The following is a 16,626-nucleotide window of genomic DNA, read 5'->3' on the forward strand; positions in this document are numbered from 1 at the left end:
TGGAGGAGATAAATTGAGAAAGTAATTTCAGTTCAAGAGTTAGACTAGAGCCTTCCAGCAAACATGATGTAACTGTATTGCAAAATAAAAGCCACTTGTTTCCCAGCTCTTTATCTACATTTGTAGGCAGCAACAGTTAGATTTTCTTTAGACCAGAGTCACAAAGGCACTTACAGCAACCTCTGCAAGACCATTCAATCTTACTCTCATAAACAGGATTAACTACGATTTTGATAGGATATTTGAAAGGATCAACTATCTGTGGAGGTGCCCAAGTTTATCCATTGACTTCAGAGGGAGACAGAGTGAGCTTAGAGTAGATTCCTAAAGTCTACATGGCTAAAATAACATCAGGTCAATTCTCTGTGGCATTCAGGTGGAAATGACGAGCAGTGTCTGCAGGAAGGGTTCTGAGTGTCTGCAAGAGAGGAAGAGTGTTGAGCAGGACGAAGGCCATGTGCTCTGGGTGTCCCTGCTGGAGCAGGGGGCTTGGGCTAGATGATCTCTAGGGGTCCCTGCCAACCTCAACCATTCTGTAATTCTGTGAAGAGTCTGCAGATGGCATCTACACTGAGGAAATGGAAAGAATGAAACACTGAGACTTTTCTCAGCTAGGTATAGGAGTCAGAGCTGTTCTTTGTCTTTTCCACTCCAGCACAATTATGCCAAAATAGAGAGACATCTTCCATCTTTCCAAGTAACTTTAGTGGAATCTCCACATCATCTCAGTGCCCTAATCCAACAGCCAACCTCAGAAAAGATGCCATTACAATTGACAATGTTCTTACCAGATCTTGCCACAGGACATCTCCCTCAACCACCATGTGGGGCTACAAAACCCCCAAGGCAGATCTGAAAACATTGGCTAAACAACTTAATTGCACTGCTTTCACCAGGCCTCTACCATGTGTGTGTATGTATGCACCTTCGTATGTATAAATATATCTCCATCTGGCTTCATTTACAAGCCCTGAAATTCTTCTTGCCCTTCTGTTTTTGTTGTTTGTATATTACAGAACATCTTGTTGAAAGCCCAACTCAGCATAAAAATAGCATATTTAATGACTACCAAAATTTAACAAGTGAATTCCAATGTGACATTAGTTTATTAAGCAGAGCTGATCTGTCTATGGACTTCAAGTTGCCTTGAGCAGAAATTACATATTCCTGAGATTGGGTTAACAGGAGATTTTTGTAAACACCAGAGTGTCCTTCTGTCTCAAAATTCTTAACACTGTTTATTTTGCCAGACAACAGGCACATTCACACTGTTACTGACCTCACATGCTGGAGGCTTTTTCATTGCAGCTGGAGAAGCTGGGCAAAGCTCTCCCCAGATTTTTCCTCCTTCCAGCTTTCATGCCACAAACTGCCACAAGTAAAGATTTTTTTTTTAATTWTATTTTATTCTTTTTGTACTTGAAATCACCAGTCAATCTTAGCTCTGAGATGTACAATGCTCAGAGAGATTCTGCRCCTGGTGGTAGTCCCACTTCATGAAATGAAAAATCATTACCGACTTCACAGCAGATTAAAAATGTATTATCTAACTCGGGCATAGCATTGCTTGGTCACAAAAACTCCAGTCACAATTGCAAGAGAAATAGAGGCAGCCTCTCTGAGATATCCTGATTTTTGATTAGGCAGAACAGACAGGCAAACACAACTAGTGCTGTCCTCCCGATCAGCAGCCTCTGCATGAAATCAATTCTTCCGCATTACACTGTAGTTAAGAGGTCTCTATCAAAAGAAAATCCCTACTTCATGAAGGGCCTACCGTGCTTGTGTTTCTCACAATAATATATTCACAATATATTTCACAATTCCTGCAGTTTAAATCATGGACATTTTGCAGACATAGAAGGGTTGTTATTGCTTTCTCTCATAATCACTCTTCTTGCTTGCTTCTAATATAAAATCCATTGTAAACACATTCAGTGGGTCGATTTCACTCTCACTTATAAAGTCCACTTAATCTTCCCAGACTCCACAAAATGCTTTTTGGTTCAGTAACAATGCAGGAACATTTTTTAAGAAAAAGTTTCAAGAAAAGAGTCGTTTTGTTTTTTAATGCAGGCTTTACACAGTATAAACATCACTCTCAAAGACACATCGTCCACTTCCTACACTTTATACCAAGCAACCTCCAAGGTACTTTGAATTTATGTATAACAGCTAAGGATACTGAATGTTAATCCCAGAATATCCATGGATCTCTGCAAGCCTATGCTTTCCAGAAGTCAACATCCTCAGAAGCTCAGCAAGGCATTTGTCCCCTGCTATATTGTTCAGCAGCAGTAAATAATCCACTGCCATATGTCACAGTTGTACCTGTGGTGACCAGCAGCTCTGCAAAATCCACTTCTCTGTATTTTAAAAACCTATAAAACCAACTTCATGCAGTAGCAGCTTCTCAGCTGCACTATAAGAAGTCATTTTTTTGCCATACCTTTTTCTTGTTGGTGGGGCAAATGTAGAAATTGTCGATAACAGTGGCAATCCCCGGCTGTAGATTCAGCTTTGTGTACAAAGTCCCAAAATCTGATGACCTGAAAGAAATCAAACATCAGTAAGTGCGTTCTTCTAAAGGCCTCAGCAGCAAAACAGTGTAACACTAAGTAGGCATTTTCAATGCTTCTCTGCCATCCTTTTGTTCTTTTCCCTGCTCATTAGCAACTCAAAGAAACTTGCCACTATTGAGGGCACTWTTGCAGGTTGGAGAACACATTGCTAGTTCTGCCTTGTATTTTGCAATTCTATGCAGTGCTAGTGCTCAGGATGACACTAGGCTGCAATGAAAGGCTCACAGAACGTATAGCCTCCCAACAACACCATGAAGAAGTGAAGTAATCACAGCAAGGGCTTGTATTGGGGCACTAACAGCACCTATTCATCTAGGTAGAAAAGGAAAAGCTGGCTTCAGATGTTGGGGCTGCATAATAGAGCAAGCTGGCCTGGCCTCTAGGAGACCTGCAATGGACTTCTATGAGAATTTATACTTGATAAAGGTATCGGCCTCCTCCAGCAGTTTTCAGATGATTCCTATAGCTTTGGATAAATAAAAGCAATAAAAGCACCCAACTGTCGCTGTGCATTGCACACAAAGCTGTGCATGCTGTAATTGTGGGGACTATGTAGAAATATCACTTCATTTACCTGAAAAACCTACAGGATAAAACAGCATTTGGTTTCAGTCTCTGTATTGGCAATGTGTAGCACAAGAAGAATGCACAGGTAAGATGTTAGTTAAGGAAAAGGTTATTCAGCAAAACTCAAAGCAAAGCAAATTTGAACTTAAATCACTTTGGATGAAGCCCCATGCTTTATACAGGATATAAATGCACCATATGGTCTCCTATAAAAATAATCTTTCCCTTCTTATTTGGGATGCCCAGCCTCCAGACTCTGAGCCATGGCTCTGACTCAACTGTACGGGCACAAGTTTATCTGTTTTACAGAGGCGTCTGAAAATATTTGATCCATTTTGCACCTCATAATGTTGGTTAGCCTGCAGATGTACAATACCTTATAAAAGTTAATGCAAACATAATAATCCAGTTTTAACAAATAATTACATAGAAATCAACTACACACAATTCCACTACACTGGCTATTTGGCATGAAGCTGATTAACTTTCAAGAGGGGAAAGGCTGGACACTGAAAGTGCTAACACGAATTTCCTAGAGGTGTTTGACAGAATAGAAATTAAAGCAAACTCTAAAACACTAATTTCATCTAGATGGACCAAAACCATGCAGAACAAGTGGGTACAATGCAAACAAGAACCTAGTATATTCTCTGCAAAGAAAGAAATACTGGTCCAGTGGTTTGCCCAGTAATAAAACCCAGAAATAATTCTCTGAACTTTAAAGGTGATCAAATTTATTTTGAAGAGGCAGTTACAGAATTAATACAACAGGACCGCTAGACAGTAACTCCACAGGACTAATGGTGACAGCAGCTGTGCCAGGAGAAAAGAGGACATCCAAAGAGAATAAACCACTCTAAAGATTAGACGCTCCACTCTAAAACAGCCTGTTCTAACCCTCAAGACTCATAAAGAGTATTAAAAGGCTAAAATAAAGTTGTAACAAAAAAAAAGAGTACACTAGTGTAACCGAGTTATTTGCAAACAAAATGTAGAAAATTTATATGGCCAAAATCTTCTATTTTCTGGCACAAACTAGTTATCTCAATAGGAAAATAAAAGCTGGAGCCAAAAAGAAGAAATCCAGTTCCTACGTGACACCACAGGCTAGTGCACATACACAAAGGTGCCTCGTGTCCAAGCTGGAGGACACCTGTGGGTCTCTGGAGAACTTCTTCAGATCCCCAAATCTTTGTTATTAAAACCCAGACTACCCAGCAACATCAGCAGCTCCCTTTGCATATGTATAGAGTGACCTGGTTCAGACAGCTTTCCCTGGAACAACGCTTTGGGGATAGAGGGGTAGAAGAACTATAAATTCTGGCATCTCAGACTGACTGTAACTATTGAGGAATAGGCTAAAAAACAGCAAAAAGTGTGTTTCATACTAGCTGCAGGAGAGGAGCAACCACCTTTCAAAAAGGGATTTATTTCTATGTTGAAAGCCAGGCTTGTGCTGTGTCAAAAGTGCGAAGGAGAGGAAAGAAATGCAGCTGTGCTTATTTGGATAAATACATTCTTCTTCCTTTCTAAAAAATCATTAAAAAGCATTTGAGGTAAAAATGGAAAGAGGATGTAACAGGGTGGTGATATGAAGAGCAAAAAGGGTCCTCCTRCAGCACGGCTTATTTGCAGTGGCAGCACAATCCTGGTACTCCATAGAGAAGAGCATGGCGTGTAAAGGCTGGGTTCTCAAAGATAAGCCTGACCTGCACTGTGGAAGGACCTGCAGATAGGGATGGGGTTTGCTCTCCGTGAGACCTTCCCATGGATACAGCAGGTTCTGGGGTTGTCTCCTGCTGCTCCTCCACCTCTGCTAAAGGCTGTAGCTTGTGCGCGTGTTTCTTAGCAGAGCGAAAGCTCTCAGTGCAAGACTCCAAGGAGAACATCTCTACGGACTGAGGCGATGGGCCACGCAGGGCAGGTGGAGACACCAGTGCCAGGACTATGTGATTACTCATATCTAGAGGCAGACACCAGCCACACAACCAGTTTCTGACTGGCATTCCCATTAGGTAATAGCTTCTTTGAAAGGGAGCGTAGTTGCTGAAATATGAACAATTCCTCTTCAATTCTTTTTCTTTCTGAAAAAATCACTGTGATAACAGCATGTTGAAATAACAATCAGCAAAACTGTACAATGGTATTACAGCCAGGACAGAATTGGGTATTTTTTGTTTTAATACTATTAGCTCAAACTCTACTTGGGAAAGCATCTAAGTGGCACAGAGACTTACCCTGATGAAATCAAAGCTTCAGAAAGCCTAAACTAAAAGTGGATCTCTCCCTTAAAATGTAGTTTTTATTATATTTGAGCTAAACTAAAACTATGCCTAACAATTTAGAACTGCACCTAAACTCTTGAGTCTTTCAGCAGAAATGTTGAGGAAGAAGAAGAAATTTAAGACAAACTGAAAGAGATGTGAACCAAGTGTTTACCTATTCAAACTCCAGTGTCATTAAACTGCTCTCCATTGACAATTCACATCTATGTGATGATGATGTATTGCTCAATTAGACGTTTTCCAAGATTTTATTTACAAATATATATTAAAATATATATCAAACATACTAAAATGTAGTGAAATTTTATTTTTTTAAAATAAGTCAACATAGCAAAATTTAATAAAAAAATTAATCTGCAAATACTTTTTTTTATTTTCATTGATTTTCAATTAATTGAAGTGACTGCCTGGAAAGACAGTGATTTAAACACGTACATGTTGATCAGATGTCTTCTACCTTTTGCCTTTGAAGTTTAATTCAATTTCATGCTAGCAAAGTGGGTGCTATTGTACATTTTCTCCAACTAACCAAAAATCCTAGAAGATAACAATGAAAAAGCTTCAGCTGACAAAAGGATTACTTTAGTTAAGTAAGTTTAGTTAAGTACAGAAAAGATCTGCTGTTTTCGATTAGGAATAAATTGTCCAAAATAATTAATGATGCAAGATGCACATCACAGGGTGAAGGAGCATGGATCTATGCTTAACACTCATTTGGACTTCTTCCCATCTAAATCTTTTCCAGATTGTATTCTAAATGACTTCTTCTCTCCTTCTCCATCTTTTGGTCAGAAGAATAATCCAATAGTTACAGCATTAACCTTAAAGTGTAGGAGAAATGAGGTCAAGTTCTCACTACATCACAGACTTATACCTAACACTGGGATTTTCTCTGCATTCCAGTCTCTTTCCTTAAAAAAAAAAAAAAAAAAAAAATAGAGATAATGCTACCTACTACATCTCAAATGTCTATTATAAGGAAAATATACAGATATCTACAAGACAGTATAGAATGAAGGATTGGCTGATAGGATATTTAAAACAGATACATTCCAAATTTCCTAACATGGAAGCCAGGACAAACCTACTGCAAGGAGGAATATCATTTAAAAAAAATTATACTAATATATCTTTATTTCTTCACAAGCAAGACATCACAGGCCCTTGTATGCACAGTGTGGAAATTTCAAGGATATTAGTTAGTCTTATAAAGGCTAACAAAGGCTAACACCATCAACAAAAAATTCCCCCCAACCCACAGCCTTTCTCCAGAGGCTCTAGAGCCTTTCTGCAGGAGCTGCAGAAGGCCAGGCCAGGCCAGGCCAGGCCAGGCCACGCAGCGATCACCTGCTGCGTTACCCACCAGCTGTGAGCCGGGCTGCAGCACTGTCTGAAAATGCCTCTCTCTGCTTTCCACAAAAGTTGAACCTTTTTGAACCTCAGTGATATTTTTGCTCTCAAAAACAGAAATACTATAGAACTGTCTCCTTCTTAATCTAGTTTTACTCTAAATAGTCAAAGGCGTAAGCAAATCTAACAGCTAAACACTTTGCGAACCTCAAGTTCAGGTAGTACAGAGCTTATCTTTTCACATACGCACTTAAAAGGTATTTATTCTGTTTTTGTTTACCAACATTATCAGTATTTTTARGAACTGCTACACTAGTCCCTCCAAGAACCTTTCTGGCTAAAACAAATTTCTCTGTAAGACTCTGCTGAGCACAGAATATGGGACAGCTCTTTATACTGTCTGTCTTTATATATATAAATATAAATATAAGTATGTGTGTGTGTGTGTGTATATATATRTATACACTGTCTGTCTTTATACTGTTTAAGAGATTTCAGCCCATTACTGCAGACACTGCAAACAATAATGTAGTTTTCCAGTCTCCACCTCTTCCTGGCAGCACAGGGAAGGACAAGCAGCCATTTCTAGAACATTTTAGTGACTTGTAAATATCTCTTCATCTTTGACTGTGAAATACTGACTCCAAAACACCCATAGGAAAAATAATAAAACACACAAAAATCACCGAAAATGAAACACTGAGCAGCTGCATTTGTATCCAGTAAGGAACCCAAAAAGAATCTAGCTTTTCTGAACGCTAGAACTCAGTTTTTGCTCAATACATAAAATATACTTGATTCAACTTTCTGCACTGAGAGTGGAAAACAATACTTAGTAGCCTGTAATAAAAATACAGAATTAGCCTGCTGGATGTCTTTGGTAAGTCAATGTCTTACAGGAACTGTGGTTACCACCACCAAAATGAGGAATACCTAAAAAAAWACTTAAAAATTACTTAAAATACAAACTTGAAAAATAAAGAGTAAAATTGCTAAATAATGCTATGTGCCAGCTTCTCCCCTCAGGCTTGTCCATACTGTCTCCAACCTTAACCAGCACTGGTCAGAGCCACAAGAGGCATGCCAGACTCAGCTTTTTATCCACATGTTGCATTTCTGGAAAGCGTGTCTAACAAACCCTGTCCCCTCTCTCCCACTTGCCCAGACACACARCTTAGCACAGGACTGGAATCATTTTTGTTTCCTTGTGAGGACAAAGACAGATGTCAAATTTATCTCTGTRAGGTACTTGATTCAAATTTGGCTCTTTTTACATAACATGCATTCACATATTTTATCACAAAGTCTCTTGTTGGTTGTCTTCTGCCATTACTTTATTACACATTTTTTGGTTAACTAGTTGTACAACGAACATATATGTGTACACTTAAATCTCAATAGTGAGCAGCCCCATACACTCAGTGTATGTCACACACCTCCCAAGACTGTATTTACACACTCCTAGTCCACACAGTCCCAGTTACCRTGTGTAGCCCTTCATTAGTCCTTCAATATAGTGCAGACATCCTGCTCATTAGCCCATTATCAAGCTGCTTATCAGTTAAATTATCAAGCTCCTCATTACTTTACTGCACAGCTCCAATAATTTGACTTCATATTTCACAGGGCTGCAAAGCACTGCTGTAGCTTCTATTAGCTGCAATTAGCACCTTCTCCCAGAAACTGTTAGTGTAGGCAGGGCATCTACTTGGAAGCAACTACCTTGGAGTATTAATTCAATTGTAAGGACGGAGAACTTGTCGAGGGCACATAGCAGAGGGCATAGACTGTGACCGTGCTTAATATTTGTGGTGAATCCTCTCGATCATCGTGACACAGGGGAGAGGGCACATCCAGAAAGATGAGGTTATTTAAGACGTAAGTTAACCCCATGGTATTTCTTACATTGCCCATTCGGGGCTAAGGGCTTTGGACGGTGCCGTCCCTGGGCTGMAGCTGCAGGACACCTGGTTGTGCCCCTGAAACTCCTCTCAGCCCCTTAAAAACAAAGTMTCTGAAATGATCCACAGTTTAAAATACAGTTTCTGAAGACTTACCTTTTAACATTGATAATTTCAGTAATCCTACCTAAAATTAAGTCACACAAGCTATGAATGGAGGCCTAAATAAATGGCTAGAAAGACAGAGTGCATTGGTGGAAAAYAGGAAAGGAGTTTCTTACCAACCTTCTTCACTGAGCTTATTCAACATATCATRCAACTATTCCCTAAGTGCACAACATCTATCCTGAGAAACAATCCTTTTTAGATTTAGTTTCAGTAGCTGCAAATCCAGCACACTGCATTAGTAAGTCTCACCAAGAAAGGGAGTATATAATGGAGTGCTACTGAGAGACAGCTCTGGCRTATTAGAAGCATAAATAAAACACCACTCCCAATAACTCACACAGTGCTGCAAAAATGATTAATATTAATTTGTTTTCTTTGGTATCATAAAAATGCTAGCTGGATTAAAGTGTACAGAAAGAATTTGACTGTTAGGTGTGTATTTTTTAATAGAAAGGCATTCCTTCACAAGGTCAATTTATTATTTCTGGAAATAGAACCATTTTAAAAACAAAAAAGGTGGCTTCTCTTAACTATTTAATCACTAACTAGGAAAAAAACAAACATTTCACATCTTTTATAATGTTACCTAGCACAAATTTTGAGAAAACTAATATTTGCTGAAAATTCAGGAAAAAGAAAAGCCTTTGGGGCTAAAATATGATTTTCCAAATTACGTTTATAAAGCAAGTTGCCAAAAGTTTGATTCCAGATTAATTTGTCTTTTGTGAGTGTTGTGACTGGAAATAAGCAATCAGCAGAAGAAAACTCCTCATCCAACTGCCCAATCTCTGGGGAATGAGAATGGTTTAAGCACATTTTGTTGAGGCTTGAAAAGAACAGTAAAATTCTCAGCCATAGAAAAACRTTAGTTATTTCCCACAGCCTTTTTGTTTAAACTGCTACGCACAGCTGAAATATTTTTGAAACAAGTGTATTCTCCTATTAATGGTCAGGCAGCTTCTTGGAAGGGAAGAAGGATGTTGGGATGGATGAGAAGAGAGAACTGGCCTTGTGCTCTCTGAATAGGGCAGCACATTCTCCCGTTATTGCTGAACAGACCTGGCTGCAACAAGAACACTTAGGAAATTAAAAAAGAACTGATAATCTTTTAATAAATTATATGTGCACATTCACATGCGATTATGTATACTTCTAGTAATTGAGTCTGCCAACTCTAATAGTCAGCTACTCGCTCTTCAATAAATGGGACTCTTCTTTAACTCAATTTGTGGATGTTTTTGCTTTTGCAGTGGAAGTACTGACCTCAGTTTTATGATTGCTCGGGGAGAAGCAAGGAAGGAGAGCAAATTATACAGCCAGGTTGTAGCACTTTATAAAAAAGGTAGGTGAAGTCAGTGTTTTGTCAGTAATTTGACTGTGGTACTCTTTGCCAGAGAAGCCAAATGCTTGGTAGAACTGAGGAAGCAGTTGCACGTTTCTGTAAAGAATGAAAATATCCCCAAAGAGTAAGTAAAGATAATGAGACACTGCACGGCATAAAGCCTTAGGCTGAATGTACTAGAGAGCTACCAGCTCTCCCACAGTCCTTCTGGGGGTTGCCCAGAGTCATTCTCTGCAACATCTAGTGCACGTCATGGGTCAAGGGGGACAGTGTCCCAGTGGAGAAGGAGCTCATCCAGGACATCGGCTCCTCTGCTCCCAGGGTTGAAGAAGTGATTATCCCCAGTTATTAGCATTGTCTCAACGACCAGACCTTTACAGGCCTTATTCTGAATTCCTGCATCGCTGGCTCATTAGCTGTGTTGCACAACCCGCCTGCCTCGTACGTGTCCACCCGTGCACCGGGCTGCTGGGCTGCATCTGAGGTTATGGCAACACTCAGAGCCTCACATGAGCTCRCAATCAACTCACAGCCATTAAAATCACAGCGAGGCTATGCCACCCGAACTGACACTTGGCAAAACACAGTGGTTAAGCGTGTGGTTAATGACAGGAGGAGACATACGGTAGGAGGCTGAAGCAATCAGGGCGACGGGGGAATGCATCAGCTCACAACCTCTTCAGCAGGATTTGTTTCTGTTACTTGTTAACAATTGCCCTCATAAGCTCCTAACAGCCTGCTGCAATTGATGAAACTTTTTTTTTTTAATGTGTTTTGCTTAGAATCTTCCACAGCCAAATTTCCCCTGCAGTCGCTCCCAGCCAGCACAGTGACACCTGGGGAGGGCAGAGCCCATCCGCTGTCTTGTGGCCTCCTGTTGAACTTGGCAGGCAAGCAGCATGTAAAACCCCAGCAGATGTTTCTGCTTTCATAGCAGCTCTTCCAAACCCTTGGCCAGACATAAATCCAAAGGGGATCCAGAAAAGAGAAAAACAGTGCCACCGCCACGGCTCTTAAAATTAGAAGGCAGAACGAACCTTTTCTGCAGGACTCAGATAGCCCATTAGCAGCAGAGGGTGCCATGAAGTGCTCCCATAAATTACACAGATGGACTACAGGGGCTGTAGCCATGGCCAACGCTACRCGTTTTGCACTGCATCCCACTTCGCTAGGAAACAGAATCCAAAGACAAACACACGCATCTGCGTGGGAGTTTCCAAACTGAGAACATCATATTTCACACCAACAAGTAGAGGAAGCAGGCTATTTTATGGCCATTAACGCTTTCACAGGGATCTACGGGACTTCCTCGCCATGGGAATGAATGTTCTGAGAGTTAAGCAGAAGAGAGACAGTCCTTGGCAGAAGTATTTCTGAATACCTGCCATGCCGGATCTTCTCTCTGGAAGGAAAATCGCCTGACATGCATGTTTGCAGCTGACACTGTGCTTTAAAGGCTGATACACGGCTGGGTGACACAGTAATACATTTGTTCGCTTGAAGATGACTAACTGCTCTTCACAGAAGCTCAGTCCACCAGAAACCATTGCTGTGTAATTTCAAATGTGGGAGCAAACACCTCCACAGCATTAGCTCACTGCATCCACAACACCACAAAGCACTCAAGGAACGGGAAACCTCAGTTACATGCCTGACTACCACTGGGGGAGACTGGCAAGATAAGAAGTGTCCCAGATTCAGAAAAGGAGGGATTCTTCCTGTYGCAATGAAGACTGCTGYGTGCTCTCCTGCTTGCCCTGGCAGAGGCCKTTGAGCTCGGCTGGAGCCCCCAGAGAGGAGGCAGCTGCAGGACGGGGAGCGCGGGGCCTCTTGCCCAGTCTGTGCACAGGCTCCTGGTCATCTGGAGGTGCCAAAAGTACAGCCTGTCCCCCGAGACCCCGCAGCTTGAGGAGCCCAAACCCCGCACTCGGCTGAAGTCTGTGCTCTTTGGGCTGGGAAATGGAAACGTCCAGGATGGCCAAGGCTAGAAGCTGGTGACTTTTGGCACCAGAGGGACAGCTCCTGTACCCCAGGAGCCCTGTGAATACAGGACCAGCAGCCTRAGAGCAGAGGAGGAGCTGGGCCCTCTGGCCAAGGAAGCGCCCGCAGCGGCCGACCCCTTACCCAGCACCAGCGAGCAGCAGCAGCGGCGGCGGCCCAGGCCTCCCAGGCGCAGGGACTAAGGCCCCAGCTCAGCCTGTGTGCGGAGCCTGCAGGGCCTCACCTCCATGACGCTGCCAGAGACAGCCAGGCTGCTTCCAGCCCTTGGGGCTCCTCCATGTGGGCACCGGCCACACTGCCTGGAGGCCTGGAGTGTATCYGGAGTGCCTTGGGGCAGGGAGCCTGGGTGGTGTCACCTCAATCCTGGTGGTGGAGGGAATGTCTGGAGGAGGACTGGACCTAGGTCTATCCTGGCTGCACAGCTGGTGTTGCCAAGAGGGATTATTTTCTACAACCATGGGATACTCTTTGTGCTTGAGGGCTGTTAGAGAGATCCTAGGATCCCCCTAATAGCAAGGAACAAAGCATCTATGCCCGCAGGCTGGCCYACCTGACATGGCGAGCTTTAATCTAGGGAGGACCATCCACAGTGATATGAGGAATTGGTGGACCAGGTTCATAAGAAATGGGGACTGTGGATAAGAAGAGACTTTGTAATCCACAAAGCAGGGCAGAAGGGCGCCTGCCCACGTGCATGCACACCAACAAGGTGATCTGAATCTGGAATCATAGGCCTATCCCAAACTACACATTTGCAGCTTGAAAGGCTGCATAAATACAGTTTGTCTACATTTCTCCTTCTTGCAGTCACACAAATTTTTGTCCAAATCAGTCAGGCCTACAAACAGAGTAGAGAAAGTGGTTTTGCCCAGGGAAAGTCTTTTCTTTTTCCTTTTTTTTTTTTTTTTTTTGGCTACTATTGCTGATTCCCCTCAAAACCACTACTCTGGGGAAAACAACCCACAGAAGTGTTGGCAAAACCTTTTGATATATGCGGTCAAGCCTGAGGTTCATAGTGAAAGTTCAGTACAATACTCTACAAATAAACGCACAGATCCCGTATGTTAGCCACTGGTCCCAACAGGCATATTTTATTAAGTACTTCTGTTTACATGACTCGGAAACAGGCTCGCTCACTCTTATACCAATAAAATGTAAACCACCATGCCAGTGTTCAGGGAGATTAACATACATCTGCTGTGCTTGCTTCCAAATTACATCCACTTCAAGGCAAATTCTTAAATAAATAAATAAATAAATAAATAAATAAAAATCTTAGCCCAGGTTCTCTCTTACTGGGAAGAGCAAAAGGAACTGGTGAGAAGGAATCACTTCTTTGGTCATTATGCCACATTTGGGCATTATCCCATTGAAGTCAGCAGACTAGAATCTGCCCTCCTTCAGTCAGCTTCATAATATAAATGTATACTTACATGTAAATTTATCTTGAGATTAAATAATATTAARTAATGATCCTTCCATTGCAGTTGAGGAAGTGACTTTTGCTGTGTTTGGGGATCCACCGAATTTTCCAGGTTCCTTTTCCGGCAAGAGAATCAGCCTCCCACTCCAAAGCTGAAGAACTGGGGCAAAGACTTTGTTTCTACAAAGGCTTCAGTAGCTTGGGTRTTGCCGCAAGTGAGCGGCATTATCAAATCAACCAGTAAATATTTTTATTTGTAAGTAACTTGTAGTACTGTGGTGTAAATTAAATAAATTTTTCTACCAAAATCTTGGATTTTCACTTAAGCAGCAGTAATTTGAAGCTGTCACAGAGTGAAATGAAAGAGCTATTCAAATACTGAAGAAAGGTGAAGAGTAGCCCTCAAAAATTTTCCGGCTCATGCTTTGACAGCTTTGTAAATCTTTCTAACACTTGTAGGGAATGTTATTGGAACCCTACAGGAAATAAAACAGATACTTATGTGAGAACTCCCTCTGGACCAAAGCACTTTCCTTTACTCTTTTTGAGATGAGAGAAATGTTATGAGCATTATGCACAGAAAAGAAATGCAGTTCTATTTGTTGACTTGTAATCTTATTAAATATCATTAAAATAAATCTGCCTTACCAATCCAGTTTATCAATATAAACATTTCAACAGACATTATTTGGCTGAAACACAGGAAAGCTTACACATCCAAATCCYACAATACTTTCCAAAAACCACCATGTCTTCAGAGCTGCCCCAGATGTTTCTCAAAACTGCAAATGACACTACTCCACTCAGTCTTTTATGTGAGGAAAACGCCTGAGAAGCATTTTAATTTGTGCAATTAATMTCTTCACATGTCCATTCCATCTCTATGGTTTTTCCAAGCGCTAAGTGAAATATCAAATCTTGAGCTAATTAAAAGTATGCTTCATCCATTGAGCCTTCAAGCACAAGACATGAAAGGCAGGTAGCGAGAAGTCAGGCATTGGCCTACATGTACCTCAGAACCAAAATTGCAGAGCCACAGAACATGAAAATGACACTGGAGAAAGTCGTTCTGCATCAACTTTATATACCCATTGAAAGGACAGATATTTCAATATTGTTTTAATAAGAAAAAAAATCGCTGTATAGGATTTACCTTACCCTGCACAGACATGGAAAGGGTCAAGCTATATCTTCAAAAGTTTACAAAATAAAAGCAGGGCAGATAGGGGATGAGGAAGCAGACTTGTGTTTAATATTTGAAAAAAAAAAAAGCATAACAGGAAATTTGTGGTATACCCACAGCATTATGCCCATATCTTCTGAAAATCTCTTTCACTGCTTAATTTCATGGAGCAAGTTTGTGGGGTTTTTTTGTTTTGTTTTTTTTTTCTCTTCTGATTACACTAAATTAGCCTGAATCTCTGGATATTTTATTTTTACTGAGGCAAACTTAYTATTGGCACTGAGATAACGGATAACAGGGAAAGGGACAAGCCTCACGATACACCTYAAAATACATGTAAAATCTTGTCTGCTGAAAGCTTCTGAAGCTTTCTGAAGCAAGTACAGCTTTTTAGCTGCTTCTTAATACCATATGCTAATAAAAAAAAGAGAGATCTGAGTCATAATGTTGCTGTTTCCTACACATTAGTCGATAAAGGAAATTTATTCTTCTAGAGTCATCTGTCTRAATTTAGTCTTTGTCCAATTATTACACTATATTTAATTTATTACAGATTGGCTGTATTTAACATTATCACTGATTATCTATCACTAACATTCAGCTCAGCAGAATAAATGGCAAGGAGGATTTAGGGAATTAAATGGCAAGTCACCATAAGGCAGCCAAAGAAGTTCCCAAACTTTCAGCAGAAAGTTAGATGAAAAGTAGTTGTCTAGTGAACTATGCATTTGCCAAACACAGTGACAGTGAAACTTGCACYCTTAATAGTGAACAGGACTTAATAACTCATTTTAAGGACTATAAATTACTACCATTAAATCATCATTACTAAAACTTCTTAGATGAAACTCACTCATTTTACTTATTGTAGTTACCTTAATACATCTTCTTCTGGTAGCAACAAAACAGAAAAGAAAGCTTTGTTTAATAAAGCTTTTCCATTTTCTGAATTTCACTTTAAAACGTAAAAATGGACAAACCCTTTGAGAAATTTTAAATTGCAAAAGAAGTTCTTTTGCAAAAGTCTAGCATATTTTCAGACCATAGACAACAGTTATGTGCTATGAACTGCTCGTCCAAGGACAACAAAATGGATGGACAGGCTGCACGCACAGTTTTCAAGACACTATTTTGTTAGGTTCTCTTCTTTTCTTTGAAGGTTRCTAGTAAAACTGACTGATGGGTAGTCTTATTGTACCAGGAGGACTTGTCATTCAACTCTTTGACCTTGTCTTCACACTAACAGTCAAGTGTCTTTGARATCTGTTTACTTCAGAATTTACAAGAGTATTAATGACAGGTTGTCAGTGCTTCTCAGGTTYGGGAAGACCTAATAAGAGTAAATGAGCTTGGACAGTAGGGTCATTCTCTAACATWCTTTAAGCAAGACACACAAACTTCATTATTCCACCTCATGACTAAGGAAAAGTATGACAATTCTTAAGCCACTTTTTATTCTCTGTTTTCTTATTAAAGAACATTCTCCATTTTTGAGGCCAATATAGGCCGTGCTACATGAACACAAAGAAAATAAAAAATCCTTATCTATGCTGTCAAATAAATGACTTACCAGACAGAACACTTGCTCCTGAAACAGCAAAAGAACCTAAAAAGCCAAGTCACTTCTTATCTAAACAAATTCTCATTAAGTTTGAGAGGCATCCTACCTGACCTAGCTCTCATCATCATGTACCACACATAAAAAGTAGGGGCTATTTGTTTCTCTGTGACTAACAGGGGGTTTGCATTTCCATGCCTCAGATGAAATGCGATGAAAACACCACATTCAGATTTGGGGGAGGAGGATAGAGGGGTAGTGTCTTT

General features: G+C 40.6%; 1 protein-coding gene across 1 annotated transcript in view; it reads right to left on the reverse strand.

Annotated features, from left to right (window-relative positions):
• The window catches only part of SORCS2 (sortilin related VPS10 domain containing receptor 2), a 383,600-nt gene that overhangs the window by 209,335 nt on the left and 157,639 nt on the right, over positions 1 to 16,626 (reverse strand). The window contains exon 3 of the mRNA XM_026034091.1: positions 2,450 to 2,549. Coding sequence (XP_025889876.1) covers positions 2,450 to 2,549 — 100 coding nt within the window. The remainder of the gene's footprint in view (positions 1 to 2,449; positions 2,550 to 16,626) is intronic.

The sequence above is a fragment of the Nothoprocta perdicaria genome, unplaced genomic scaffold, assembly GCF_003342845.1.
Source record: "Nothoprocta perdicaria isolate Ctin4 unplaced genomic scaffold, notPer1 scaffold_14, whole genome shotgun sequence".
NCBI classification, from domain to species: Eukaryota; Metazoa; Chordata; class Aves; order Tinamiformes; family Tinamidae; genus Nothoprocta; species Nothoprocta perdicaria.